We start from the raw sequence: 27,039 nt of genomic DNA, 5'->3' as shown, positions 1-27,039 counted from the left end.
CAAGCAGCCTTTGGAGGATCATCATTGGCAGCTGCCAAGCCATAGCAACCAAACAGAGTACCCTAGCAACCGTTTAGCAAGACCTATATCTCTGCATCAAAACATCATAGAGACATGGGGGTTGGGTCTTTTGACTCATGCTACATATGCTAACAGTGAATAGCTACATGCTAATAGCAATTAACTTAGGGTTATAACATGATAAAAACAAGTCAGAATGTGCTAGAAAAATGCTAACTGTGTTAACATCATGCATGCAACATGTTAACCATGTTAGCATTGTGTTAGCAACATGTTAATTGTGTTAGCATCATGCTAGCAAAACATGCTAATTATGTTAGCTAATCAAACTAATTGTGTTAACATCATGCTACCATTATGGTAATTGTGTTAGCATCATGTTAATTGTATTAGCATTTGTTGAAGAATTCTCTTTCCATAAAAATTACTTTGCAAATGATTAAGGATTTCAGAAAAAGGCTTTATTCACACCAACCACACAACAAAGCCTGGGGGTTCTTGCAAGGACCACACCACTCTTTGGACTTTCTGTTACATATATACCACAGTTGTTTTCCTATTATGGTAACAAGCTTTAAGCACCTGGCTCACATTTCACTGTATTCCAAGTTCTTTTTCTGGAGGACACAAATCCTATGCTTGTCATTTTAACCTGTTAAACTGCAACCCCACTTTGGGGCTCACAGCTGAAAACGACCTACCTGAATTAAAACAATTATAGCTCCTGAGAACAGTGTGCTACAGGCACAATTAAGGTATCTTTGGAAAGAAGACACTTGGGACTCTACTAAAAAGCAATCAGAGTTGATAATTCTCAAACAGATAAAAAATTATAATAGTTGAAATGCCTCAAAAATTATTTGCACTACACAGAATGTTGTATTATTTCATGTAAAAATATATGAAAATAGACCTGGAGGAATCCAGTTCAGTTATGGATTGAAAGCCACACGACTTATCAGTTTATATTTCAAGTTTGAGGAAGATATAATGAAAAATGTGGTTCCTGCAAGCTTTTTTCCAAGACTATGTCTGTTCCATTTCTCCCTCCGCCTGCTTGAGGCACATCCCCAGAAATGACATCTCCCAACTAAAACAATTGCAGTTGCTGAACAATTTGCACTACATGCACAATTTAGACATCTTTAAAAAGAAGACACTTTAGAGTTTATTACCCAAACATTAAAGTAGAAAAAAACTTAGAAAGACAAACAGTTATAGAAGTTGAAGTGTCTTGAAGATGATTTGTGCTACAATGAACACTTTATTATTTGATGTAAAAATATATGAAAATAAGCCTGGAGGAATCCAGTTAGTTAATGAATTGAAAGGCAAAAGTCTCATCAGTTTATATTTAAAATTTGACGAAGATATCATGAAAAATGGGGTTCCTGCATGCTTTTTTCTAAGAATATGTCCAGGTGCCAAGAAACCTACAGGAGACTTGATAACCTAATGTTATGAAGTGTACTGCAAGCTGTTTTAGCCATCATATATGATGCTTGAATGCTTTTTCAACTATAAAATAATAGGCAGAACCATAAGACTTTGTATTAGTGATTTATTTGTACAACAGAACTTATAAAAATATAATAAAAATGAAATATTAATAAAAAAGAGCTAAACTTCTTTGCAACTGAAAATACAACAAGTAATATAAGTATAATAACTATAAATATAACTAGTAATATAAATAACAATATAATATAAATATATAGCTATAAAAACACACACAATTTGCAAATGTAAAAAAAAAAACATTTACTGGCCTTTTACTGGCCGATTCAGGTCTACAACAGCAAGTGCAGATCTTGAAGAATCTGAAAGCTTTCTTCTCTTTTCTGCTGGTTGGCTGGTGCTTGGATGCCATAGCTCATCTGAAGACTCAACCTGATGCCTGTAGAATGGCAAGGAAAGGAAAGAGAATTAGCACTGCATGTCCTATTTCTGTATAGTTTGCCCATTCAATCAACAATCACACTGTCATCATTCACTCTAATTACAGGCCATCCCATGAACAATGAAACTGATGGGCAGTCGGTTAGACAGCATTCATATTGACGGCGGCCCATACATTCTCACACAGCCCAAGCATCAATCTAACGGCCAGCTATACAGTGAGCATTCATATTGACGGCGGCCCATACATTCGCACACAGTCCTACAATCAATATAATGGCCGGCTATACAGTGAGCATTCATATTGACGGCGGCCCATACATTCTCACACAGTCCTACAATCAATCTAATGGCCGGTGATACAGTGAGCATTCAACAATCACACAGATGGTCGGCCGTCCAGAACTTTTCTTTTTTCGTCAATTTGTTTTTTGTAGCATAGGGGAAAAAATGCATTTTATATATTATATATATATATATATATTTTTTTTTTTTCTGTGTGTGCTAGAAAAAATGCTAAATATCAGTATATATATAATCTATACTGGTATATTGTAATTTTTCTAGCACACAGGAAAAACATAAAATAAATACAGTCTCAATATATATATATATATATATATATATATATATATATATATATATATATATATATATATATATATATATATATATATATATATATATATATATATATATAAACAATTACATGTGTTATATATATATATATGTTTTATTTACACACACATGGGGAAAAATTATTTATACTTTTTCCCCATGTGTGCTAGGAAAAATGCAAAATATCAGCATATGTATAATGCATACTGGTATATTGCATTTTTTCTAGCACACAGAAACAATAAAATAAATACATTCTCACACACATTCTCAATATACATAAACAACTACACATAGCAACTCACCGGTATGTTATTGGATCAAGTTCTCTGTCAACAAGCACCGTCATCGCTGTCTTGACTCTCCTCAATGGTTTTCCACATAGCTGCTTCGAGTGAGCTCAAATAAAGCATCTTCAGCACAATAAAAACTTCTTTTGACGATCCATTGGATAATAAATTCCGTCCAGTTAGTAAGATTAGCAAACAGTTACTACAAAGAGACCTCAGTTTGTTTACTAGCCCGTTAGCTTTTAGCTGTCAAATGGGGGGGTGTCAGAATCGGAGCATCTCGTGGGAGATAGCGCCACATTGGCACATTCAAATGAATAAATATTCACGCCCATGTGACAAATACACACATGAGAGGTCTCGTTGGAATCGTGTGCTCATTGGCTACATTTTCTGTCAGTCATGACGATTCAATGCTTTTATTGGCTCCAGATAAACAGACAATATCATTGGATGAGCACATCATGACATCAGCCAAAACGAGTACAATGGTTGGATATTTTTGACTATATCGCGGCTATCTTTGCATGTTTTTGAGTGGGGTTAGTTGTAGAATGTTCGTAACATTCTAAGCTTTAAACCCATGCCACTTTATGCTACCGGGAGACTGTTTTTGGTGCATTATTTTATTGCATAACAGTCTAGTATGATACTCCGCTCCGCAGAAATGCGATGTAAACAAAGGATTAACCATCAATATTACACCATTATGGTTTCGTTGGATTAAAAATGCTCTATGGGATGTTATTCAGTGGACCCTCACCTTTCCATTCATTCTGGAATTGTTTGCAGTGGATGCGTGTGTGGCTCGTAATTAGGACACAAAAGGTATGTGCTCTGTTTTTATTTATAAAATCGTTGATGTGTATTGCTTACATTGATGCAAAAATACAGCCGTTATAAGCTTTTCACTGAAAAACAGTGGTCTGTCCTCAATGCTTGAGGGTTAGACCTTTAGAATGATATATAGTTTGTCAAGATTAATGATGTTTTTTTACGTTAAATCTATTAACAAACATTACACTCGTGCTAAAAATAGCGCCTCAACCCGTGCACGCGCTCATGAACTTTAAGGAGTTAAAGGACTTTCTCAAAGTCAATGCACATGCACAGCACACAGTTAAACATAATAGTGTCTTTGAATTAGCCTTAAATTGCTAATTTCTAAATAAATAAAATCTTCTACATTCCCCCCTCTGGGGCTTGTCCAAGTCCCACCTTCACTAACCCTTTCCCAGATGTGTAGTTTCAGAATCTAGCTTTTTCAGTTATGCTACCTAATGACTTAAAATAAGTCACTCAGTTTCACTACCAATGACTAGATTATGCAACCACACTCCGGAGGAATATTAGAACCAAACATCTCCTTCCCGATTTTGCTTTGTTTTCTTTTTATGGAATGGAGTAAAAGATTCTAATTTCCCTAATTCCTATGTCTTATCATAAATACATTGTTATAAGCGTGAGCGTGCAATTTGTTCAGCCTTGCCTGTGGTTGTCACAGTTATGTAGAATATTCAAACATCAAACCATGCATTATATTATTAAAAGTTCTCTTTATATCATAGTCATCTTTTTCAACCCAGACACTTTGCGCATCGTAGAGGGTCACCCTTTGGGGAGGGGTTAGGCTAGCACATACACCCAGGGTCTGGCTCATCATTCATCTTCTTCGTCCTCATTGGAGGTACTTGAATCAACTTCCAATGCTTGCAATATCCAGTTTGTTTTATCAGGCAAGTCCTTATTATTCATTAAGTTGTCATTGTCCTGATGTTTTAGCACTTCCATATGCTTAACCGTGGTTTGGACAACTAATGATCTTGCAATAGGAATTACACAACAGAATAATATTCCTCCTATTAATAATGCTATTCCTACGAATATTCCTATTTTAGTGAACCATGCTCCCATTGCCCCAAACTTGAAATCTAACCAGTCAAACATTCGGCCTTCACTTCCAGCATTTGCCTTAACTTCTATTCTTAAATTTTTTATTTTCAACATAGCTTCACTAAATTTCCCTCCTGGCGCAGTATTATTTGGTATAAAAGTACAACACTGATCTCCAAACATAATACATACACCTCCTTTGTCTGCTAGCAACCAATCCAGGGCTTGCCTATTTTGCCATGTCATTCTACTTGTTTCTTTTAGTTGTTCTCCTAGTGCGGCTAATGCATCATCAGTGTAATTGATAAATCTTTGCTGATTATAGTAAATATAATTAATCCATTCTGTGTTTTTGTTTTGTGTAATCCATATAAAAATGGATTCAAATCCTGATTTTACTTCATCTCTTGCTTTGTATTCCTGAGGTATCCCTCTAGGTTGACTAATTGAATCTATGTGTATATTAGGGTCTGGTGCATAAGCTCTTTTGGTTCTATTTGTGTTTTGTATTATATTTTGTTCTGGATCCCACTCTATTAAAGTAATTTCTTGAATTAATCTTACTCTAGCGCATACTCCTGTCCAGTTTAGTGGCAAAGAAGCTAGAAGTGTTTTTCTCCCACAAGCCCAAAAGAAATCTGCTACTACCATTGTCTGATCTTCATATACTTCTATTGACGGTAGTGCTATAGTTTGCGTTTTACAGTCTTTTTCATCTGGATAAATTTTTTCCCCATTTCTTATTCCTAGTGCTTGTGGTTCTGGGGCTCTTACAGGTACTTTTGTGTCCCAACCCTTTTCTCTATCTAAGTCCCAAATAGTAGCACATTTTCCTTTAAACTTTCCCAAATTATGAGCTCCTTTTGGTTTGTTAAAACACTCATATTCTTGATTATAATCTATACTGTACCATTTAGGTACTTCTATTTTTTCCTTCTCCAGTTTAATGTTTGCATTTACGTCCCAATATCTACACCAATCTCCCCAATGTGGTCTACTAAATTTATCTTGAAGTTTAGAATTTCCCATAAAACCTAAACATTCTGCTGAGCAGTAAGGTCTAAAAAAGTCATCTGTGTGGCAAAAGTGACTTTTAAATTCAGCACATTTTACGTAATCATGCGTATTTGGAACAACTATTACCTTATTTAAGGGTGATTTAGAACACATTAAGCAATTTCTCAAACCTGTTTCTTTTGCTGTAAATGATGCCCATTTATACCAATAATCATTTCATTATTTCCCATAGCTCATCTTCTTCGCTATTTTTCTCAATTTCCTCTTCCATCGCATCTCTACGTTGTTTTATTTTTTGTACTTCAATCAATTTTTGTTCGTCAGGTGTCATTGTTGGGCTATTATTAGGACTAACAGGACTAACCGAGGTCTTTAAAGTCAATTGTAAGGAAGTCTGGGTGCTCTTCACAACAGTTTGATCCTGGACGGAGGATTGGGTGCTGATGCTTATGGCTTGAGCTGGTAGTGTCAGATGCAGCAGATATGCAATCATCATCAGACACATCATTGGACTCCGTCTGTTGATTTTCTCTGGTTTCAACATTTTGCACCCTTTCATCCGTTTCTGGACTTGCTTCCTCGCTTTCTTTTTGCTGCCTTTCTCTGGGAACTCTTGTGCAGTGGTTCAAATGATACCAGGTGGTACTTCCTTCCACTTGGAGTGCAGTTGGAGTAGCTGTCACCACCTTATGAGGTCCCGTTCTCCTGGGTTGATTCCACTTTCTCCTGAATACTCGCAGATACACCTGGTCACCTGGGACAACTGGACAAGATGTTTCTGTCTCCTCACTGGGCTGCTTTCTTTTTTCCTGCAAATATATAGCTTTATGTATTGCAGTTAGTTTCCTCATATAAGATCTTAATTCCATTTGCAATTGTTCTAACGGGGGTCCCTTGTAGGGACCTCTGCAATATGGTACAGGCATGGGTCGACCCGTAAGCATTTCATGCGGTGTTAAATGCGTGATTCTGTTAGTTTGCATGCGACAACTCATCAGTGCAAGTGGTAGTGCATCAATCCAGTTTAATTTAGTACTTTCACATATTTTGCTAATTTTGGCCTTGAGTATTAAATTAAATCGTTCGACTTGGCCTTGACTTTGAGGCCTATAGATGCAACCAAGTCTTTGTTTTATTCTAAGCTGCTGCAATACTTGTTTTACAGTTTTTTGAATAAACGCTGACCCGTTATCTGAACTTATTTCTGATGGTATTCCAAATCTAGGAATTACCTCTCTTGTTAGAAATTTGATTACTGTTCCTGACCCCTCATCTGCAGATGGTACTGCTTCCACCCATCTACTAAATCGATCAACTATCACAAGCATATATCGTTTTCCTTGTATTCGCTTTATCATGTCCACATAATCCATTACAAGATGCTTGAAAGGTCCTTCCGGCACTGGTATGTGGCCAATTGGTGTCGCTGTTCCCTTTCTAACATTGTATTTGGCACATATTTCACATGTGGACAGAAAATTGTCTACCATCGCATATAAATATGGCGACCAATACCCTTGTTGTTTAATTTTCCTTATCACTTCCCCCCTCGCGCAGTGATCAAATCCATGCGCATCTGAAATGAGAATGTTTAAAAGTGCTGTTGGTGCAACAATCTGTCCTTCATGTGAACGCCAAATATCTTTTTCATCTTTTTGGGCCCCCCTCTGATGCCACATAGAATGTTCATAAGGGCCTGCTTGCTGCTGTATTCGAACAATATCTTCCAGTTGTGGTTGTGGTTCTATCAAAACTACTGGAGTAATTATCGCCACTAAACATCCTGAAGCTTTTTTAGCCTCCAAATCTGCTGCATTGTTACCTTTAATTACAAAGTCATTTCCTTTTTTGTGAGCTTGACATTTGATGACTGCTAACCTTTTTGGGAGCATCATAGCAGTTATTAATTGACATATTTGCTCAGAATGCTGGATGGGAGATCCATCAGACTTTTTGAAGCCTCTCTGTTTCCAAACTGCTCCAAATAAATGACACACCCCATGAGCATATGCTGAATCTGTAAAAATGTTTGCGACTTGTCCCTTTGCAAGTTGACATGCATCTGTAAGGGCTTTTAATTCTGCTAATTGAGCAGAACAAGGTTGTGCACAATGTTGAGATACTACAGGCACAAACTCTTCTATGTTTTTTCGTATTACTGAATATCCTGTATGATTTCCCAAGTGATCTTTAAAACTAGATCCATCTACAAAGTAAATGACTTCTGCTTCAGAGATCGGTGTTGATTCAAGATCTGGTCGTAATCTTGTGAATGCCAGTGAATTGGCCACACACTCATGTGGCTCTCCTTCGTAATCCAAAGGAATCAATTCAGCTGGATTCACTGTATTGCATCGTTTAATAGTAACATCTGGGTACGTAAGCAATGATGAATATGCTAAAATGCGAGCTTGTGTTAAAACAAATTTTCCTTGCTCTATTAGTTCAACAATTTTATGATGTGCATATATAGTTACTGGGTACCCCATAGTTATTGTAGAGGCTTTCTCATATGCATAGTATACTGCTGCAAGGCCCTGCTGATAGCATGGCGGGTAGCCCTGTGCTACACTGTCTAGCCTAGTGCTATAATAAGCTATAGGCTGCTTTTTCCTGCCACTGCAAGTCTCTTGCATCAGCACAGCTGATGCATAGCCGTCAGTTCTATTTGCCACATATAACTCAAATGTTTTAGTGTAGTCAGGATTTCCAATCACAGGTTCTTTTTGCAATTCCTTTTTAATAGATTCAAACGCTACCAAAGCATCTGTATTCCATTCTAATGAATTTCCTAAGTTTTGTAATCCTGCCTCTTTCATGATTTCTCTTAATGGAGCTGTTTTTATTGCATAGTCTTCTATCCAATCAGCATTGAAACCAGTCATTCCTAGAAAAGTCATCATTTGTTTTACTGTTTTTGGCAATGGTACTTTACTTATGCCCTCTAATTGTTCTGGAGCAATGGCCCTTGTACCATATGAAATTATCCTTCCTAAGTATTCAACCTGTGGTTGGCAATATTGTAGTTTACTTTTAGATACCTTATGACCTCCCTGGGCTAATTTTGTTAGGACTTTAATAGAATCTTTGTGACACTGTTCTCGAGTTGTTGAACAAATCATCAAATCATCTACATATTGTATCAAAGTACTGTCTATCATTAGGTCTTCTAAATCAGCCTTGAGAACCTGATTGAATATATGTGGTGAATGTTTAAATCCTTGCGGCATTCGAGTATAAGTATATTGTTTATTTGCATATGTGAATGCAAATAAGTACCTACTTTCTTCTTCTACAGGAATGCTGAAAAAGGCATTACATAAATCTATCACCGTGAAATATTTAGCATCTGGGGGGATATTTGTCAATAATGTGTGCGGGTTTGGAACATCAGCTGGCCAATCTTCTGCTATCTCATTAATTGCTCGTAAATCATGCACAAGGCGCCATTTTGTTTTATTTGCTTTTATTACAGGCAAAATTGGAGTGTTACAGTAACTGTTTGTTTCTATTAATACTCCTACTTTTTCTAATCCTTCAATTGTGGTTTTTATGCCTGCTTCTGCTTCTTTTTTTAATGGGTATTGTGATTTTCTTGGAAGTCTTACACCTGGCTTAAGTTGTATTCTTATTGGGCTGGCTGATTTGACCAATCCTACATCTGTGTCATGTTGCGACCATAAATCAATTGGCACTTGTTGCTCCATTTCCTTAAATAGCTCACTCTCAACAGACTCTGTTGATTTTGATTTTGCTATCATTTGTTTTTGTACTTTTTGATTTATAACTATTTCTTGAGGAATCCCCATTAATTTTGTTTCACACAAAACTTTTATGAAATTTTTGTCAACAGAGTGAAAAATTAATGGATTTATTGTTGAATTCCACTGGCATTGTTCAGCTTTTTTCATCATTGGCCCTAAGTCTTTGGCTTCCCAATTCTTTCCTGTATATAAAGATACATGCGGAACAGAATTTGGTACATTAAACCAACTTTTTGTAAATTCATTTTCAGTTATATTCATTGCTGCTCCCTGTTTACCTATTATGATGTATTTTGAGGTATTCTCAATTTTTTGACTGTCCGTTTCTTTTTGCCATTTCTTTTCTATTTTTTCATCTCTCCCATCGTCATAAATCATAGTACAGTGAAATCCTGACTTTGGTAACTGCGCTTCAGAAATCTGCGCTTCAATAAACTTTCCCCATTTATTAATGATTTGTCTTACATCATTTTCTATTTGTCCTATCCAGTATACATTTGCTTTTGGCTCAGAAATCATCATTTGAGTTTTTATTCCTTGTAAGTCTATATACACTCCTTCTGGAGAACACCAAATTTGAAGTCCTAATTTGCATAATGCATCTCTTCCTAACAAATTTACAGGAGTTTGATTTGATACAAGAACTGGTAAGGTCACACTTTTATTTTTAGTCTGTAAGCAAACTGGAGCTGTCATAGGAATTAACTGTTTTTGTCCCGAGAATCCTATTGTCTTTGCAAATTTTCCAGACAAGGGGAGATGTGAGGCATAATTCGAATTAAGACAAGTTAGTACGGCCCCCGTATCAATTAACATGGGCGTGTCTTTACCCTCTATTTTTACTTTTAACATTGGATCTTGATCAGCATTAGTTGTTAAAATTGGAAGCTGAATTTCCCCTATAGGATTCTCTGGGCACCCCTAATATCCCTGATTGGGACCTCCCCATGGGTTTACTGGGCCTCTACATGGACTTTGATAGGGCTGTTGCCACCTCCCCCACCTTCCATCCCTGAGTGACTGTTGCCATGAATTGTTTGGGCACCTGGTTTTGTTATGTCCAGGCTGTCCACACCCCCAGCACAGAGAAAGAGTGTCTTTTCCTCTTTGTCCTCCTTCTATTGGATTTCTTTTCCATCCTGCTGGCCCTTGTTGCTGAGCATAGACATTGACCATGGGTGCAGGAACCTGTTGTAAATTTGGAGGAATTGCTGCAGATGGAGGAAGCTGCATAGTCAGTGGGTTATTTACAGAGGTATTCACAGAAGCATTTGCAGGAGTCATGACAGCCATCTGCTCTGACTCTTCTCTTTTTAGTGTAGCTTGAGTCTTTTTCTTATGGCTGTTTATTAAATGTTCAATCTGCAACTGAGTCAACTTTCTTTGAAGCTCTTTTTCTTGATTTTGCAGTTTTTGTTCATTTTTTCTGTATTGTTCTACAGCATGAGTCACATGATCACAGAACTCCTTGTGCGTTTTGGAGTTTAAACCGACCACATCTTCCAGTTTGCTTTTTACTGCTTGTGGCATAGCATCGACCACAGCATTTCTAAACAATGTAGCCATCAATGGGTCTCCTTCTGGATTCCCCTCAGTCTCTTGCTTCCATTTTTTTAATTGTCTCTGCACATATATGATTGGACTTTCAGTGTCCCCCAGCTGTTCCCCTTTTAGCGATTTAGGATCTACCCGAGTAGGATACTCATTTCGCAAAGCCTGCCATATTGCTGGACGATATGCATCAAACACAGTCCCATCCACATAGCAAGAGTTCACAGCTCTGTCTAGGTCAGCAGCTTGAAGAATTTCTTCCATTTTTGATCCACCTAGAATTTTCGCCAGAAGTGCTTTAATGTCCCCCACAGATAACAACTTCCCCATTGTTTCTTCCTCAAACACTCTAATCCACTTTCCAGCCCCCTCATGAATGTCAGGTAGGGACGTGACAAGGCCCATTAAGTCCTGTGACTTCCAAGGTACGTAAGAAACTTGAGCCCCCCGAATTAAAATAGGTAATTGTTTTGTCAGGGTTCTTAACTTCCCTGTCTCTCTCCCCTGTGACCACCTTTCCGCATTTTCCTCTTCTATATTTAAACTATCTAATAGTCTCTTTCTATCACTCGCCCTCCTCTCTGTACGTTTTATCAATTCTTCTGTTTCTTTGATACTTTTATCTAAGTCTTCGATTTGTGTTTCTGTTTCAACTTCTTTTCTTTCTGCCTGTTTATCCGCATACTTAGTTTTTAGCTGCTCTAATGCTTCTCGTGCTTGTTCATAACAATCTAACGGTACATTTTTCTCAAATGTTTTACTTTTCTCCTTTTGTCTCACATCTTGTCTTGTTTGTTTTTCGTTTTCTAACTCCACCTGTCCTTCCATTTGCATTTCACCTATGACCTCGACCAACCCTTTTAGAACTGGGAACTGCCCTTCTGGAGTTACATTTGACAGAGTGTTAGAAAACATGTGTTCTTTATTTTTTGTTTCCTTGTCTACTTCTTTTAAAATCTTCCTTGCCTGTCTTATGTTTCTTAATAATTCTTCTCCTTCTTTTCTGAACAATGCCAGCACTGCTTTTTCCTTTTCTCTTTTAATTTCTCTCTTCTTTTTCTTTAAACTGTTCTTGATTTTGTAATTTTTTATCAAGGTTTCCATTTCTTCGCATAATGTTACATCAAATGTCCCTTCTTTTGGCCATTTGGTTATCATATTCTGAGTTCTTTTTTGCCATTTATTTGACATCTCATCTATTAATTCTTTACACAGTGGGTATTTTGAGCCTAACATTTCCACCGGAGTGGCCATAATTGTCCTTTAATCAATAACTATTTTAATAAACAATTTCTAGACCTGATTCACTTCTTTAACTTACTTTACTTTACTTTCTTTAACTTTAACTTGTTTTCAAATATAATTTTCAAATTAATCACTTATTTATTTCTTTTATTTTATTTACCTTTGCCTTTTTACTTTCATCATATACAATATCTGCTAATCAACAGCTACTTTTTAATTTTCCAATTTTTAATTTTACTATTTAACTTTACTTTACATTAATAAAATTATTCACCAATTGTAATATGGCTTCTTTATTTTATTCTAATTCTGCAACACCACTCTTCCTAACTGAATGTCTCTCGGGCTCATTCAGACATTCTTTTATCTCTTTCTCAAATGAAATGTGTACCTCCAACACAGAATGCTGGAAGACACCCTCACAAGAGGAAAAGCTTATTTTTAACCACTGACACTCAAACTTGCACACACATACACACACACTATTCTTAGCCACAGGCAGTCCAGCAAACACACTCTATTCTATACTTTTAAGAAAATAATTATTGTTTTACTCTTAATTTTTTCCTTATTTATTTAACTTAATCAAATCGATACACTTCCTCAACACGATTTGTATTTCTTATTTTTTAATTTAATCAAATCAATGCACTAATTCTTATTGTCAAGTCTATTGATACACTTCCTCAACTCAATAACTTACAATTAAAACTCTTTTTGTCCAATTTATCAATACACTTCCTCAACATGATAAACCACAATTAAAACCTTATCAATACACTTCCCCAACATGATAAAGCTCAATTAAAACCTTTTTTTCAAATTTATCGATACACTTCCTCAACACGATAAAACACAATTAAAACCTTATCGATACACTTCCTCAACACGATAAAGCACAATTAAAACCTTTTATCAAGTTTTATCAATACACTTCCTCAACATGATAAAACACAATTGAAACTTTATCAATACACTTCCCCAACATGATAAAGCTCAATTAAAACCTTTTTTTCAAATTTATCGATACACTTCCTCAACACGATAAAACACAATTAAAACCTTATCGATACACTTCCTCAACACGATAAAGCACAATTAAAACCTTTTATCAAGTTTTATCAATACACTTCCTCAACATGATAAAACACAATTGAAACTTTATCAATACACTTCCCCAACATGATAAAGCTCAATTAAAACCTTTTTTTCAAATTTATCGATACACTTCCTACCTTATCGATACACTTCCTCAACACGATAAAACACAATTGAAACCTTATCGATACACTTCCTCAACACGATAAAGCACAATTAAAACCTTTTATCAAGTTTTATCAATACACTTCCTCAACATGATAAAACACAATTGAAACTTTATCAATACACTTCCTCAACATGATAAAGCTCAATTAAAACCTTTTTAAAACTATCTGGCTTGACAAGAATACACATAACCTAATTTACGCTTCTACATATTTCCTTATCCCCAAGGCCTTTTTGTTAGAAATTCTACAGCATGCATTTATTCTGAAATCAAAAATCCTTTTCAGTTCTTTAAATTTGGAGAAGCTGTCTCACCACAACAGGTACATTTCTGGCGAATGACACAAACTTTAAGCAAAAACTGCTTACCGTGGCCACTTGTTTGTGCTGATTCGTCCAGGAACACCCTGCCGCGGTTCTTTATCAGCTCCTGAGCCAGTCCCATCTGGGGTGCCAAATATGTTGAAGAATTCTCTTTCCATAAAAATTACTTTGCAAATGATTAAGGATTTCAGAAAAAGGCTTTATTCACACCAACCACACAACAAAGCCTGGGGGTTCTTGCAAGGACCACACCACTCTTTGGACTTTCTGTTACATATATACCACAGTTGTTTTCCTATTATGGTAACAAGCTTTAAGCACCTGGCTCACATTTCACTGTATTCCAAGTTCTTTTTCTGGAGGACACAAATCCTATGCTTGTCATTTTAAAGGACTTTCTCAAAGTCAATGCACATGCACAGCACACAGTTAAACATAATAGTGTCTTTGAATTAGCCTTAAATTGCTAATTTCTAAATAAATAAAATCTTCTACACATTATGTTGGCAAAACAGGCTAATCGTGTTAACATCATGCTAGCAAAATGCTAACTGTGTTTTTTTGCCACTGCAAGCACCACTCACATTTTCTTCAGGAAATGTACATTCTAGTTTATTCATATTATTCATTTAATAATTTTATTTCATTTATATCATTTATTATTATTCATTTATGTTTTTATATTTTATATTCCTTATTTATTTTGTATTGTTGTTTAGTCTTATGACTGTGATCTGAAGGGATGTTTGCTTCATGAGTAGGAGATCAGAGAAAGTCTCCTTTTCAAGGTTTGAATCGTCACAGGATGATGTTGTGAAGCAGTGATTTTCCATTTCCCCCCCTTGGTATAACAACACTTGTTGAAATTGTACTGGCCAGACGAAGTCTGAGCATTGAGACTTACACAACTAAGATTATTCAATAAAACTTTGCTCTTTTTATCATCATCACTTCATCTCCTGCTCCTGCTCTTCTCTGAGTCAAACTCTCAGGCTGATAGAAAACTGTTAACAGAGTCTTGAGGAACCAGACCAGACTTTCTGTTGACAGGTTTGACAACACACACCAGACAAACGGATATCTTTGACAAGATCCAGGGCTGGATTTGATATTTCTGACGTGAAGATTCCTCTGATCTAACACTATAATATTTATGACTCATTTCATTGATAATTACCTGTGATTGGGTTGTAGGCGTTCCCTATGTTTGTGAAGACGTTCCTGTAGGTTAATGTGATCTCAGTGGTAAAAGGACCAACATCTCCACTGCCAGATTCCATCAGTCCAGCTGAAAAAGCAATCTCTCTGTCTGTTGTTGAAAACATAAGCAATATTGTGATATATTACTGTATTACACTGAGAATGTATTCACTGAATTTAACATCACTCAAGCTAATATTCACCTCTGTTCTCTTTCCTCAACTCCTCCACTTGACTCAGAGTAAGATTTGAAGTTTCTGTGAAGGAATAAAGATTCTGTTAAATCACATTCACACTGATTATTGTAATAGATAAACACAATTTACACAGTACACACTCAACTTTACACTAATATTTACACTATACAATGTATTGCACTGGTGTTTTACTCTGAGGATCATTGATAAAAGAGTGAATGTTTTGGTTGGGTACCATCAGTTTTCTTCTTCAGCTCTTCCAGGCTAATCGTCTGTTGTTCTGCAGCCTGTTCAGCATCTCTCAGTCGATTCTCTAAAGCTCTGATGTTTGCTTTCTGCTCTGTGACCGTGGCGGTCAGTTCTCTCAGGGCTGCATGGATGTCAGGGAAGCACAGATGGCAGTATTGTTGGCTGTCAGTTGAAGCTTCAGCTCTCAAAGTGTCTGTTTGAGGTGGATTCTGTCTTCTGTCCTCAGAGCTGAGCTGTTGACTGATCTCGTTCTCATTGAGTCCTCCATTGACAAACACAAAGGTTTCCAACAGCAGCAGTAAACACACTAAACCCTTCATTCTTCACTGATGTCTGTCTCCAGCTCTTGCTCTGCCATCCCCACAGCCTCTCATTTTCCTTTATACCCCTGTTGTTTACCGCTCAAGTTAGGTTCTAATCTTTTTTATATTGACACAAGTTGTAACTTTCCCAAAGTTTCCAAGATCCTTCTCAAGGCCTCACAGGTGTTCGCTGTCTGCCTTTTCATGTCCTTGAACTCCGGCAAACTCCAGCAAGATGGCAGATTTTCTTTTAAGGTTCTAGGAATAAAACCACAGTAGAATCACAGGTTCTGCCAGAGAGTGCAACCAGTTAAACATGTATACATTTGGCTGATGCTTTAATCCAAAGCAATATATATTACAATCCAGTTCATTTGTGCATCACCTTTTGAACATTGTTGCACAGCTTTACAGAACACAGAGAAGAAAATATAAAGAAAAGACAATAGTCTTTTAAAGCACTAGAAGCCAATGGAAAAAGTGCCATGGAAAAACCTTAAGATATTTACAAAATGAATAATATTGCAATTTTCCATCTTGAGTTGTTGTCAGCATTAGCAATGTAAATAAATGAGTGTACGTATCATTTGATGGAAGTGAACTGTTGCAGTGAGTTTATTATTGCGTGTGGTAAGCATTTATCTTGATAAAGATTGGAAGTATTGTGTTTTTATAGAGTGCTTCTGTAAAAGTTCTGTTTTGGTTCATTTGTAGAGTAGTCTGTCTAAAAGCTGTAATGCTACTGTTTGATTGTGCACGTCTATTTCCTATTCTCGTTTTACCCTTTTGTTTGCCATTGCTGTATATTTAGATTCTAGTCAAATTTGTGCAAAATCACTAAGTGGTTTTATTTGTTTTTAACTCTGTCACTCACACACACACACACACACACACACACACACACACACACACACACACACACACACACACACACACACACACACACACACATACCGTTGCGTAACCTAAATGCTGTAATGACTGTGTGTAACCTCATACTATAAGAAAGGCTTTAACTCTGTCACTCACACACACACGGAGTCCAGGACTCGAGTACTCCATCACTGGCTCATGGTTAGTTCATGTTAGTTAATACATTAACTAATGTTAACTAATGAAACCTTATTGTAAAGTGTTACCAAAAAAGTTATTTTAAATTAAAAAAATATTTCACAATATATAAATACACACTGTTTTTGCTGTATTTTGGATCAAATAAATGCAGCCTTGGTGAGCAGAAGTACACCAAGTACAGTACAAAATAGTACAGTTTACAAACTTTTGACTGGTAGTGTATATGGAATAAAACAAAACTAGAGGCGTTTGCAGACTTTCTGTCTTAGTATTAAGTCCGATAGAAAATCAGCAAATTCTGTGATAAAGTCTGTATGGTGTCCTGGTGGCCTGTATACAGTGGCTAACACAAAGTCAAATGGGATTCATCATCTACACTAGAAGCACCAATGCTTAAAAATAATTATATTTGAAACTAGACCTCTGAGTAATACTAAATATATGATTATAAATTACAGCAACACCTCCCCCTTTGCCTTTCAGATGGGGCTCATGTTTATAACAGTAATCTTGGGGGGTGGACTTTTAACTTTAAAGAATAAGAGGTTAAAGAACAACAACTTTAATGGAGTCAGATAAATGATATTAAACTGAATTATGCTCGTCATCCTTCAACTGCTTTTTGTTCTGATTATTGGTCAAAAACAGCAGCGTAAGCTTCCAGCCTTGAGCCACTGATGTGTGCTCGTATCATTCGGTGGACTGAGTTAATCATTATATGTGTGCTTTTCCTTCACATGCAAAGAGTTATGGGAAAGTGCAAGAATCTGCACTTCTGATAATGTGTTCATGGACATCTGCTAGACTGAAACGTCTGAATTTGTTGTGGTAAGATTATGTTTTTATCTGTTTTTCTTCATCATAGGCTCGCCAGGGTGTGTAAACCACCATAAATTACATAGTGGTTCATCAATAATGAAAGGATATTTTAGACAAATGTAAAAAGTAAAAATTACATCAGATCAGACCCTGAACACACACACACACACACACACACACTCCAATGGCCCGTTTCTGCTCGATCAGGGACTGCAGCGTGTAGAATATGCTATTCCAATGAGTCTGCACATCTTATTGGAGTCTTTTAATGGGCTGACCGAGCTGTATCTGGATATCCTGTAACTGAGAGTATGCCAGGTTGTAATGTTTAAAGTGGCCGACTATTTTGCGGCTGATTCCCCAAGCCTGCGCAACACTGCGCTGCGCAGTCAGCCGCAACATATGGGCCACACACGGAAGACTGAACTCCAGCCTCCTCCGTGCCCTTTATCATGTTTTTGGCATTGTCACGGACCACAACATGTACAGTAAGGCTGGGCAATTTTATCGATTCTGCGATATAAATCGATATTTTTTCCTCTCAAGAAAGTATCGATTTTTAAGCCGCGAGTATCGATACATAAGTCCCATTCAAATCCCCGTGTTTACCCCCATTTGCGTTGCAGGAAGAGTGATTTGGTCAGCCAGCCGCTAGTATCGCTGTAGAGCAAGTTACCTGTACTACTAACTTTACACAGACGCCGACGTCTACCTCTTCTTGTTTACGGAGTCAGAGCAAGGAGATTCAAAAAAATGGCGGCGAATATAAATCCAGCGCCTTCATGCTTAAAAGCAGATGTGTGGGAGCACGTTGGGTTTAAAAAGAAGAAGGAAAGCGACGACTTAGACTCAGGGGTCAACAACATGAGTCGCCCGCAAGAACCACACGAGTTGCCCGCGGGTCTGTTCTAAAAATAGCTCACCATAGCAGCTGCGTTCAGTCGCGTCTGTGTTCATTTAAGCTCAGGGCTCCAGACTGAAGCCGAATATATACTAGTGTCTGTAAATAATGAGCTGCAAAATTACTCCTGCATGTTCTGCGTCTGTGTGGATGACGAGCGCCGCGCGCGCAATCGCTCTTGTAAGTTAGTCTCTACCAACACGAACGCATAAACCGTCACTTCATGAGAATTTACAGTTTAATTTGAGAAAACTGGGTGCGTCTCATTCAGCTCCTGGTTCAGTAGTCAGGGCACTGATCAGGACATGAGTCAATGGGCTGATCCCTGATCAGTGCCCTGACTGAACTAGGGAGCTGAATGAGACGCACCCAGTGTCATATCATGAACACAGACACTGGTAATCACGGCAACCCGTCAAAATAAAAATGCGGTTTAACGTGAAGACCCTTGACTTAGACAAAGCATCGCGGTTGGTTTGCAAGCTGTGTGACACAAACGTGAAATACTCTGGAAATACTACCAAGTGTCAGTGTCAAGCTAAAAAAGCTGTCAAAGAAACTGTTCAGAACAGGCCACTTGCTGCAATTTTTAAAACTCCATTGTTAATTGCAATACTGCACTTTATTTACTTTTCAAAGGCTTGTAAGTTACAGTTTGCACTGTTTCAATAAATGGAACTAATTTTCTCAACACATCTTTGATTCATTTTGTCCAGCATTTGCAAGCTGTAGACTCTCTGTCCAGTCAGAGACATATATTGTGTAATTGATGATTTTAGTTTTCAGTTCAGTTAATTCAATCCAAGTAAATGAAACACTCACAAGATGTCACCAAAATCACTCTGTCCCCTTTAAATCTTTCAGAAAATGATGTAAGTGTATCGAATTATATCGAATCGTATCGTTGGCTGAATATCGTGATATATATCGCATCGTGAGCTTAATATCGTGTATCGTATCGTGAGGTTAGTGTATCGCTACAGCCCTAGTCTGAGTGGGACGAAGGTGTTCCTTTGCTTTTCTTCTCAATCCGTGAAACAGTGCAGGAGTCTCATGTTCAGCCCATCAGAGCTGGTCTTTGGCCATACTGTGAGAGGACCACTGAAAGAGAGAATGTTAGGCATTGAGAAAACAAATGTGTTAGATTACGTCATTAAATTCCATAATTGGCTTCAGAAAATGTGTGTGCTATCTCCCCAACCCCACACCACCACCACCCACCCCCTGGTGTGATGCCTGTGTGAATAGGATCTAGTTGTATGTTGGTTTTGATACTTTACATGTCTAAATGTTTTGTTGTCTGTTGCTTTGTACCATTAAACTGGTGTTAATTTGCATTGTCTCTTTTTGCCTGTCACATGGTGTTTTGGTGTTGGTTCATGTTCATTGTTCATTGTTCATGGTTTAGTTTATCACGTTATGTTTGAGTGTCATGTTCACTGTCTTGGTTCCTGGTTTTGTCATGTTGCTTGTCATGTGATTCCCATGCCCTCATGTGATCTTGTGTTGTCATGTCATTGGTTCATTGTCTCGTCACTGTTCACAGGTGTCACTTGTCTTGTCATTAGTCTGTGTGTGTATATAAGCCCTCATGTTTGCCATGTGTCTTTGTCAAGTATTGAATGTTGTAACCCGCTGTCGGTGAGTTTAGTCATAGTTAATGCCAAGTCCTTGTTTTGATTTATGCTGAGATTTATGTTTAATTGTTGGAAATAAAACTGCACTTGGGTCCTTCAACTTGCCTCCAGTGGATCCCTCGTTACAGAATACTTGACCTACAAAATGGACCCAGCAGTTGCTGCTTTGCTACGTTTACGCCAGGGGAATCGTCCCCTTGAGAATTATGTCCAGGACTTTATTGAACTCAGTCATGTGGTTAACTTTAATGACGTGGCCCTCAAGGACATTTTTAGGTTTGGGCTTAGTGACCCTATCTGCTCACAGATGCCAGGGGGGAAGATCCATTTTTCCCTGGCCCAATATATTGACTTTGCTCTTCTGCTGGCTGGGTCTTCTTTTACGGTGGGGACTGTGGAGGAGGGGCCCCACAACCCCACAGTACCCACCACAACCCAGCCAGAGTTATCCGCTCCAGCCCACGTCCAGGCTCCAGCCCAAGTCCAGGCTCCAGCCCAAGTCCAGGCTCCAGCCCACGGCCACGTCCAGGCTCCAGCCCACGTCCAGGCTCCAGCCCACGGCCCCGTCCAGGCTCCAGCCCACGGCCCCGTCCAGGCTCCAGCCCACGAGCCCGCTGTCCCGCCCAAGAAAATTTTGGGGGGGGGGCAAGGGGTACATGGAGGCCATGAAGGCCACGCCTCTGTGGCCCCCTGAACCGCCATTACCGCCAAGGCCTGTAGAACTGCCGTTACCGCCATGGCCTGTAGAACTGCCGTTACCGCCATGGCCTGTAGAACTGCCGTTGCCGCCATGGCCTCCCACGCCTGAGGGTCCAGGTCCTCCCACGCCTGAGGGTCCAGGTCCTCCCACGCCTGAGGGTCCAGGTCCGCCCACGCCACAGGGTCCAGGTCCGCCCACGCCACAGGGTCCAGGTCCGCCCACGCCACAGGGTCCAGGTCCGCCCACGCCACAGGGTCCAGGTCCGCCCACGCCACAGGGTCCAGGTCCGCCCACGCCACAGGGTCCAGGTCCGCCCACGCCACAGGGTCCAGGTCCGCCCACGCTCCCAGGCCCGGCCATGTCATGTCTGGGTCCGGTGCCCCTGCACGGGCCTGGCCCACCATCCCTCCCCCAAGACCGCCCCCCAAGACTTTTTTTTAGTTTGGACTCTTTATTAGGCCATTGAAGTGTTGGTGTTGTTTGGGCGTCAGGGGCCGCCCATAGAGGGGGGGATCTGTCACATGGTGTTTTGGTGTTGGTTCATGTTCATTGTTCATGGTTTAGTTTATCACGTTATGTTTGAGTGTCATGTTCACTGTCTTGGTTCCTGGTTTTGTCATGTTGCTTGTCATGTGATTCCCATGCCCTCATGTGATCTTGTGTTGTCATGTCATTGGTTCATTGTCTCGTCACTGTTCACAGGTGTCACTTGTCTTGTCATTAGTCTGTGTGTGTATATAAGCCCTCATGTTTGCCATGTGTCTTTGTCAAGTATTGAATGTTGTAACCCGCTGTCGGTGAGTTTAGTCATAGTTAATGCCAAGTCCTTGTTTTGATTTATGCTGAGATTTATGTTTAATTGTTGGAAATAAAACTGCACTTGGGTCCTTCAACTTGCCTCCAGTGGATCCCTCGTTACATTGCCTTAGACCTTACAGTGCTGAAAAAGGAGAGTGAAGTACTGAATGAAATAGAAGAGAAAGATCAATTTAAGAATCATGATTTAATAACTGGGGAAAAAACTGTTAGTTGCTCACAGGCTGAAAATACACAAAAAAGGGGTGAAAAGAAGGGAACTAGCAATAATTTGACCTGCCAACAATGTGGAAAAAGTTTCAACCGAAAAGGAAGCCTTAACAGGCACATGAGAATTCACACTGGAGAGAAGCCTTACACATGTGGACACTGTGGAAAGAGTTTCGCTCCAGGAGTAAGCCTTAAAAGACACATGAGAGTTCACACTGGAGAGAAACCATATACGTGCCCTCAGTGTGGAAGAAGTTTCACTCAAAAAGGAAGCTTTAACAGACACATTGGAATTCACACTGGAGAGAAAAACTACACCTGCCAACAGTGTGGAAAGAGTTTCGATCGACATGAAAACCTTAAAGTCCACATGAGAGTTCACACTGGAGAGAAACTCTTCAGATGTCCTCAGTGTGGAAAGAGTTTCAATCAAAAACAACACTTTGTAGACCACATGAGGATTCACACTGGAGAGAAGCCGTTCACCTGCCAACAGTGTGGAAAAAGTTTCAACCGAAAAGGAAACATCAACCGGCACATGAGAGTTCACACTGGAGAGAAGCCGTTCACATGTGGGCACTGTGGGAAAAGTTGTAGGTATAAAAAAGTGCTGGAGTACCACATGAGTACTCATGTATGAGAGAACTGTTGTTTTTTTATGTCATCAGTGTGGTATGAATTGAGAGACTGAATGATGTGCTGATTATTTTTACAGTACTAAATCACCTTAGAGGCCTGACTTCCCAAAGAATGTCTAGTGACTATTAGGGATGCACCAAATCCAGATTTTTGGGGTTCGGCCGAATACCGAATCCACTGGTTAAGATTCTGCCGAATCCGAAAACCGAATCCTACTCCCATCCTCAGTCCATTATCATTAATGAAGTAAACAACATCCACAGCAGTGTAGTAAGAACTTTGACCGATTAATACTATCAGTTAAATGTTTTTTTACGCTTCTTTTGTTTGTTTGCTGCATGGTTCAAGAAAAATATGCTGTATTTGTTCACTAATTGTTCACTGTATTTGCGCGTTATCTCTGTATTCCCGGGGCATCAGTGCCATCTGAAGTGTGGTTTTGGTCAAGTTTACTAAAGTAAACATTGTCACGTATGTTCTTCTCACCGCTGTTTCCTGATGGTTTATAGAACAATTACCCCGAGTCGCTCTCTTTCGTTTCAAAGAACAACACAACGGCGAGTGCAGAGGCTTGCGCTGCGGAGACAGACGAAAGTATAAACAAGGCTTGAGAGAGGGTTTTCTGCCGCAGGTCTACCTGTCAACAGGCTGCGCTCCAGACTAACCCACATCACTTAGACATGTTACTTTAACTAAACAAAACAACATAGAAGGTGTGGATTGATAGGCCTGCTATTTTTATTTGACAAAAAATCTATTCCAGTTCTTCAAAGCTTCAAATGGATTCAGTGTATTCTTGTTTTGTCATCTTAATTTGGTAATTATTTAAGTGAAAAATATTTAGTGTTAGTCTATTTTATTCTTTTTATTTATGTTTTATCTGATCTGTTTGCTGCTGTTTGCACGGTAAAATAAACCAGTGAAAAAATTGTCTTTTCAACGGGTCACAGACACTCGTCAATCGTATTTTTATTTAATGCCAATTCAATATTATAATCTTGTCAGTTAACGGTTAATAATCAGTTAATGAGCAGCAGTTGTCGGTTGTGAAAATTAACCGAAATGAGTATCCCTACAGCAGTGTATTTTTAATTTACTTTAATTTTAATTAAGAATAGGCAACATTATGCCAGGATGACTGTCCTTCCTTTGCCGTACCTGAAGTTGCTGTATTTGGCTGCTTCCCTTCCCTTCCCATAATCAACGGCGGCGTCATTACTTTCGACCAGCAGAGTGCATGTAGTGGAAGCCTAGTGTTCAGATTGGTGGAAAAAAACTCTAAGGTTCGGTAAAAACCAAACCCGGTCAAAAACCCCATATATTCAGCCGAAATCCGAACCTGAATCCTGGATTCGGTGCATTCCTAGTGACTATGAGAGGAGTAAAGAATAAAGAATAAAGCCAGTCAAATGTTACAATTTTACATGTCAACAGAAGTATAAATCTGTATCAAATACATAAAACTCTGTAGGCCTGCACAAAATAATAAATAAAAACTAATATAACATGCAGGCTTTTTGATTCAAAAGATACAGAAATGTGGAGATTATCGACAGTCGGGCCAGTGTGAGCCAGGGCTTTCAACAGGCCGGGCGGGGATAATAGCTTCTGTCCTGTAGCGCTGAGTTCAAAATCACACTGTGTTTTCCAGTACATTACTAAACCCTCCCTTAACTCTTCTCTCTGAAACAACATCACACAACCTCATCATTTCACCAACAAAGGGAAGTGTTATCAGACTGGAAACTAGAACGACTGATAAATGTTTGATAATTAATTAATTTGTGTTAGGATTGCCCAGTAATCATACAGAAATAAAGTGGTTTTTACCATTATTTCACAAAAGAGGGAGGACACGTACTTATTCAGTTACGTCCGTTTCTGTTTATTTGTAGTCACATACATCCATCCATCCATCCATCCATCCATCATCTTCCGCTTATCCGGGGCCGGGTCGCGGGGGCAACAGTCTAAGCAGAGAAGCCCAGACTTCCCTCTCTCTAGCCACTTCCTCCAGCTCTTCCGGGAACCCCGAGGCGTTCCCAGGCCAGCCGGGAGACGTAGTCCCTCCAGCGTGTCCTAGGTCTTCCCCGGGGCCTCCTCCCGGTGGGACGTGCCTGGAACACCTCCCTTGGAAGGCGTCCAGGAGGCATCTGAAATAGATGCCCGAGCCACCTCAGCTGGCTCCTCTCGATGTGGAGGGGCAGCGGCTCTACTCCGAGTTCCTCCCGAGTGACTGAGCTCCTCACCCTATCTCTAAGGGAGCGCCCAGCCACCCTACGGAGAAAGCTCATTTCGGCCGCCTATATCCGGGATCTTGTCCTTTCGGTCATGACCCACAGCTCATGACCAGAGGTGAGAGTAGGAACGTAGATTGACCGGTGAATCGAGAGCTTCGCCTTGCAGCTCAGCTCCTTCTTTACCACGACAGACCGGTACATCGACCGCATTACTGCAGAAGCTGCACCGATCCGTCTGTCAATCTCCCGTTCCATCCTTCCCTCACTCGTGAACACAGTCACAGAATAACACACAACCCTGGGGCTATAGTCCAAAAGCATGTACATTAAAACATTCTCATATGTTCACTTCACATTTCCTTAGAAAGAATGATCATTTCTATAATTTTTCAACCATCTGAGGAGCTTTGAGCACTCTCTCCTGTCCCGGTATAGTGTTATCATTTCAGCCAGAGAAACAAGAGGGAGCTCTCGAATGAAAAACATGAGTTATTATGGAGGAGGCTATATTTTATGACTTATGCACAGCTAAATATGCATATCAGGCAGCGGGATTAAATTTCCCAGTGAAAGACGGTAGAGGTCGGCAAGTCTAGCCTGGATAGCCTACTATTGAACACAACAGCGCAACCGCTTGAACTTGCAGTAAACATAACGTTTAGTGCATTCGCACAGTCCCCAGTTCCCTGCCCTGAGCAACCTGGCAAAACTTTAATTTCCCTTTAACTTGCATAAATGTTATTTATTTCTCAACCATTCTCTCAAGAAGAAGAATCAGTCCATTCTCTCTCTTTTCGCTCTTTCTTTCTTTTTTCTGCACTTTCTTTAAATACAAATTAGTTTTTTCGTCCCGCTCCCGCAATAGGATCTATTCCGCACCCTCCCGCTCGCACTTCAAATTCACTCCGTGCTCACCCGCTATAAATTATTTTTTTCCCGACCCGACCGATCCAGCTAAATTTAGATTTCGTTTCCAGGATCTCTCTTTTAAATTTCCCCTACAGAAAGAGAGAGACTGGGGATAACAAAAGTAATAGGCTATGTTCAGGGCCGGCTCTAGCTCTTTGGTTGCCCTAGGCGAGATTGAGTTCCCCCCCCCCCCCCCCCCCCTCTAATTGTTAAGCCCACCGGCAACTATAGTTGCCAGTGTATAGTTGTCATTTTCCTTCTGTAAGTATTTTTCTAGATATTATCCATGTTTTATATCTTAATGACACACAAGCAGACAACCAAATAAAGGATTTCAAGAAAAAAAAAATATATTAATTTCCTTCCTGTCACATGAGACTGCCAACATGAGAACCAGACCAGACTTTCTGTTGACAGGTTTGACAACACACACCAGACAAACGGATATCTTTGACAAGATCCAGGGCTGGATTTGATATTTCTGACGTGAAGATTCCTCTGATCTAACACTATAATATTTATGACTCATTTCATTGATAATTACCTGTGATTGGGTTGTAGGCGTTCCCTATGTTTGTGAAGACGTTCCTGTAGGTTAATGTGATCTCAGTGGTAAAAGGACCAACATCTCCACTGCCAGATTCCATCAGTCCAGCTGAAAAAGCAATCTCTCTGTCTGTTGTTGAAAACATAAGCAATATTGTGATATATTACTGTATTACACTGAGAATGTATTCACTGAATTTAACATCACTCAAGCTAATATTCACCTCTGTTCTCTTTCCTCAACTCCTCCACTTGACTCAGAGTAAGATTTGAAGTTTCTGTGAAGGAATAAAGATTCTGTTAAATCACATTCACACTGATTATTGTAATAGATAAACACAATTTACACAGTACACACTCAACTTTACACTAATATTTACACTATACAATGTATTGCACTGGTGTTTTACTCTGAGGATCATTGATAAAAGAGTGAATGTTTTGGTTGGGTACCATCAGTTTTCTTCTTCAGCTCTTCCAGGCTAATCGTCTGTTGTTCTGCAGCCTGTTCAGCATCTCTCAGTCGATTCTCTAAAGCTCTGATGTTTGCTTTCTGCTCTGTGACCGTGGCGGTCAGTTCTCTCAGGGCTGCATGGATGTCAGGGAAGCACAGATGGCAGTATTGTTGGCTGTCAGTTGAAGCTTCAGCTCTCAAAGTGTCTGTTTGAGGTGGATTCTGTCTTCTGTCCTCAGAGCTGAGCTGTTGACTGAT

At 39.2% G+C, this 27,039-nt stretch overlaps 1 protein-coding gene across 1 annotated transcript in view; it reads right to left on the bottom strand.

Moving 5' to 3' along the window:
* LOC307136917 (uncharacterized protein) overlaps positions 1-26,829 on the bottom strand; it is a 27,917-nt gene extending 1,088 nt beyond the window's left edge. The window contains exons 1-6 of the mRNA XM_079834294.1: positions 26,781-26,829; positions 26,552-26,605; positions 26,326-26,457; positions 15,521-16,094; positions 15,292-15,345; positions 15,066-15,197 (exon numbers count right to left, since the gene is read on the bottom strand). Of these exons, the coding sequence (XP_079690420.1) occupies positions 15,066-15,197; positions 15,292-15,345; positions 15,521-15,854 (520 nt within the window). The 5' untranslated portion in view covers positions 15,855-16,094; positions 26,326-26,457; positions 26,552-26,605; positions 26,781-26,829. The remainder of the gene's footprint in view (positions 1-15,065; positions 15,198-15,291; positions 15,346-15,520; positions 16,095-26,325; positions 26,458-26,551; positions 26,606-26,780) is intronic.
* Positions 26,830-27,039: the final 210 nt, after the last annotated feature.

Source organism: Gobio gobio (assembly GCF_949357685.1).
Source record: "Gobio gobio genome assembly, chromosome: 1".
NCBI classification, from domain to species: domain Eukaryota; kingdom Metazoa; phylum Chordata; class Actinopteri; order Cypriniformes; family Gobionidae; genus Gobio; species Gobio gobio.
The sequence above is the reverse complement of the archived record's forward strand: the minus strand, read 5'-3'. Positions and strand labels throughout refer to the sequence as shown.